This window comes from Lygodium microphyllum, chromosome 16, assembly GCF_053477565.2.
Source record: "Lygodium microphyllum isolate KBCC chromosome 16, Lygodium_microphyllum_v1.1.10, whole genome shotgun sequence".
In the NCBI taxonomy this organism is placed as follows: Eukaryota; Viridiplantae; Streptophyta; class Polypodiopsida; order Schizaeales; family Lygodiaceae; genus Lygodium; species Lygodium microphyllum.
This window is the reverse complement of record NC_141150.1, coordinates 93,633,347-93,636,695: the sequence shown is the minus strand read 5'-3', so window position 1 is coordinate 93,636,695 and position 3,349 is coordinate 93,633,347. Positions and strand designations below refer to the sequence as shown.

The following is a 3,349-nucleotide window of genomic DNA, read 5'->3' as shown; positions in this document are numbered from 1 at the left end:
GTGCCCAAGTACTCGAGGGAGTTTCAAGGTCAAGCGTAAGGATGTTGCAAACCCTAGAAAACATTGGAAAGGTAGAATTTTAGAGTTCAGAAAAGTGTTTAACGGAACAAGTACAATAATAGAAGTGTTGATCCAACATGTTTATATGCACAAACAAATCTCAATACATGGCAATAACTACATTGCAAATTATAAACAAAATAGTAAGTTTTTAAATTTTATCATTGTTTTTTCTTTTGCATCAGAGTTTTTTAAATAAATCTTTGTAGTGTTCTAATTCAATCTTGTTTTACTGACAGCTCTATATCTGTTAACTTTGCATGAATGGTAGAATGTGGAATTTTTGAGTGGCAAGATACATCTTTGGTATGCGGACAAAGGTTCTTTAATCTATGATAATAACTCTTCACGTCAACTTGCAACTCAAAATATCTTTTTTTATAATTCATTGTATGTAGTAGAAAGCCATGTTGGACAGCGCGCAAGGGAGATGAGGAATGGAGGAAGAGAGAGGAGAAGAGAGACACGAGACACCGTAAGTGGAACCCCAGAAGTGTGTCAACTGAGCACACATGATAGGAATATATAGAGGGGACCGGGGTGCTATATAGCGCGAGGGAGACGAGGAATGGAGGAAGAGAGAGGAGAAGAGAGATAGGAGACACCGGAAGTGGAACCCCAGAAGTGTGTCAACTGAGCACACATGATAGGAATATATAGAGGGGATTTGGGCGCTATATATAGACAAACTATATATAGCTAACACTATATAGAGCTAACACCCCCGCTCAGATAAAGGTCCCTTACTATGGATGAAAAAACCCTTGGGGGCTCAAGGGAAAAACCCACAGCTCTATATAGGCCTACAGTTATATTAATATTCAAAATATAAAATTACAAAGTTGAACTTACAAGAGCCTATTCATAGGCATCAAAGGAGCTACATCACTCCTGAATTACAACAGCCTATTCAGAGGCATCAAAAGAGCTTTATCACTCCTAAATATACAACATGTAAAATAAGGATAAGCGACATCACTGCAAAAGATAAAATCTCCAAGAAATTCCTTCAACTGAACTTGGGATGTAAGCAATATATCAGTCACATCAAAACTTAAAGAAAAAACGTTACAGTGATGACATTAGAACAACACAAGGTCTATAGAGACGGTTCGCGATGCCGCTCTATAGACAACATAACACATGTAGGGCCCCATGAACAAAATATAAATGAAACAATTTGTCATCAGCTGGAATATAGACGCTCATCACCTGGAAAGAATAGAAATGAAATAATGTGTCATCAGCTGGAATATAGACCCTCATCAGCTAGAATAACGAACGAGGACGATCATCATGAATCTTAAACTATTTCTTCCACGTGTTTAGTGGTAAGTAACTATTAGCGTTTTTGAACGAGACAAAACAATGAAAGGGTAGACCTCTACTTTGCTAATTGGATATGTTATGGGGAAGAGAAAGAAAACCAGCACTCGAACAACTGGAGTCATTGCTGCCCCAATTGCCAATCCATGAAACATTGCTGCCCCAATTGCCAATCCATGAAACAAGATCTAGGTATTCTTCCTGAGGAAACAGGGCATCGGATATTTCCACATACTTGGAGACACCCTTGGCCCCTTGCAAAGTTTCCATCTTTGCTTTGGATCGCTTTGGAGCTTTGTTTGCTGACAAGATCAACACAGGGACTTTTCCTTCCAGATATGCAAAAAGAGCAAGAAACTCCTCTCTTGTTTGCACAGGGTCAAGCAATCCTGTCAAGAAAGCAGCAGGTGCACAACGTGCACCTTCACGCTTGGTTAAGGCAAGCCTACTATCCAATAAAGATGGTGTTATATTATTTGGATCAGCATAAACATGAGAGAGGTATTGTGTCTGGATGTTTTTGGGACTGCTAACCATGAAATTGTACATCATCCAGCCAAGTCCAGGAGATTGCAGCAAGCCCCACAATAAACCATACCTAGTTTCCATTTCAAGCCCTCTTCTAAAGACTATAGGCATTTCAGGCCCTCTTCCAAAGACTATAGGCATTGGACCGGCCCATGTTGGTGCAACAGCAGCAATAGCACATGCCTTAATCAGACCCTTCTTCTCATAGCTCGGAAGTTCAGGAAAGCAACTAGCAGAGAATCTTCATCCATCTCTACTACTTGTATCTCTACCTTCTCAGGCTTAGTCTCTGGCTTCTGTGCCTCTTGCTCCTCTGGCTCTATCTTCCCTGTCTTGTGATTGTCTGTTTCTAGCTTCCCTGATTCCTGGTTGTCTGTCTCTAGCTTCTCTAGGCCCACCTTCTCTGGCTCTTGCTTTTTAGGCTCCAGGTCTAGCTTTTCTTGCGCCTGCTATTCCACAATCTCAGAAGCAAGCAAAGAAGACATAGGTGGAAGATCTTGTTCAGTCTTTTCAGCCCTCCTGCTCAGAATTATGAACGTCATTTTCATCGTGAGGTGCAAGCACTTCATCACCATCTGCTTCATGTAAATCTGGCTCCGTTACAGTATCACGCGAGACAGCGGCATGCTCTGCTGCAGGCTCCAAGTCTTTGGCTTCCTCAATAGGACCGATGGAGTTGTCTAACTAGTGCTCCGTGGGATGTACTGCGTCCCCCGCATCTTGCGTGGGAAAAAGCGATGGAGAAGCAGAGGAAGGAACAGGTGGCTACGTCTCCATAAGGAACGGGTGGAGCTTCATAGGAATGGGTGGACGTCTGCCATGTCTGGAGGATCGATGACATCTGTCGCTCCATGATGGCCGAGACAAGCTGATGAGGGGAGCGACAAGGCTGGGATGCTATAGAGGATGAAGATGAGGTAGCTACGTGATGCAGAAGGCACCATGGCTGAGGACGATCATGAGGTTGACTGAGGCACGGCCCCATCGGCCGCACACGACGAAGCCAAGGTCAGAGAAAGTGCTGATGGGATGGTGTCCATCTTTAGCGCTGGACCAGACGAGGAGCATCATGTAGAAGTGGCAGGCGAAGGCGACCGCCACCATGACGATCCCTCCCAACCATGGTTTCCTTCTCCCTATCGAAAGAAGAGTATATCTGGGTCATCTTCCCGATGCACGAATAGGCTTAGTCCTCATAGGGTTGACAGCGTTCCTGTCGCCATCTCTCACAGGCGCTGCTTGGGCTTTGATACCATGTTGGACAATGCGCGAGGGAGACAAGGAACGGAGGAAGAGAGAGGAGAAGAGAGACACGAGACACCGGAAATGAAACCCCAGAAGTGTGTCAACTAAGCACACATGATAGGAATATATAGAGGGGATCGGGGCGCTATATATAGACAAACTATATATAGCTAACAAGCCAGAGATTATA

The 3,349-nt window shown here is 43.8% G+C and overlaps 1 protein-coding gene across 1 annotated transcript; it reads right to left on the bottom strand.

The window, feature by feature from the left end:
- Positions 1-1,447: 1,447 nt before the first annotated feature.
- Positions 1,448-3,018, bottom strand: LOC148023130 (uncharacterized). The gene is made up of 4 exons (XM_087695322.1): positions 2,856-3,018; positions 2,452-2,567; positions 2,187-2,360; positions 1,448-2,109 (listed from the first exon to the last, which is right to left on the bottom strand). The coding sequence occupies exons 1-4, from the start codon at positions 3,016-3,018 to the stop codon at positions 1,453-1,455; spliced, it is 1,110 nt and encodes a 369-aa protein (XP_087551448.1). The 3' UTR covers positions 1,448-1,452.
- Between the last annotated feature and the right edge of the window lie 331 nt (positions 3,019-3,349).

Excerpts from the sequence above, each read along its gene's own strand:
- LOC148023130 (XM_087695322.1), bottom strand. The coding sequence starts at position 3,018 with ATGGTGGCGGTCGCCTTCGCCTGCCACTTCTACATGATGCTCCTCGTC. Across the intron at positions 2,361-2,451 it reads CACCTCACGATGAAAATGAC|GCGCAAGAAAAGCTAGACCT; the intron begins GTTCATAATTCT and ends GTGGAATAGCAG. Across the intron at positions 2,110-2,186 it reads CAGAGACTAAGCCTGAGAAG|GGTCTGATTAAGGCATGTGC; the intron begins GTAGAGATACAA and ends TATGAGAAGAAG.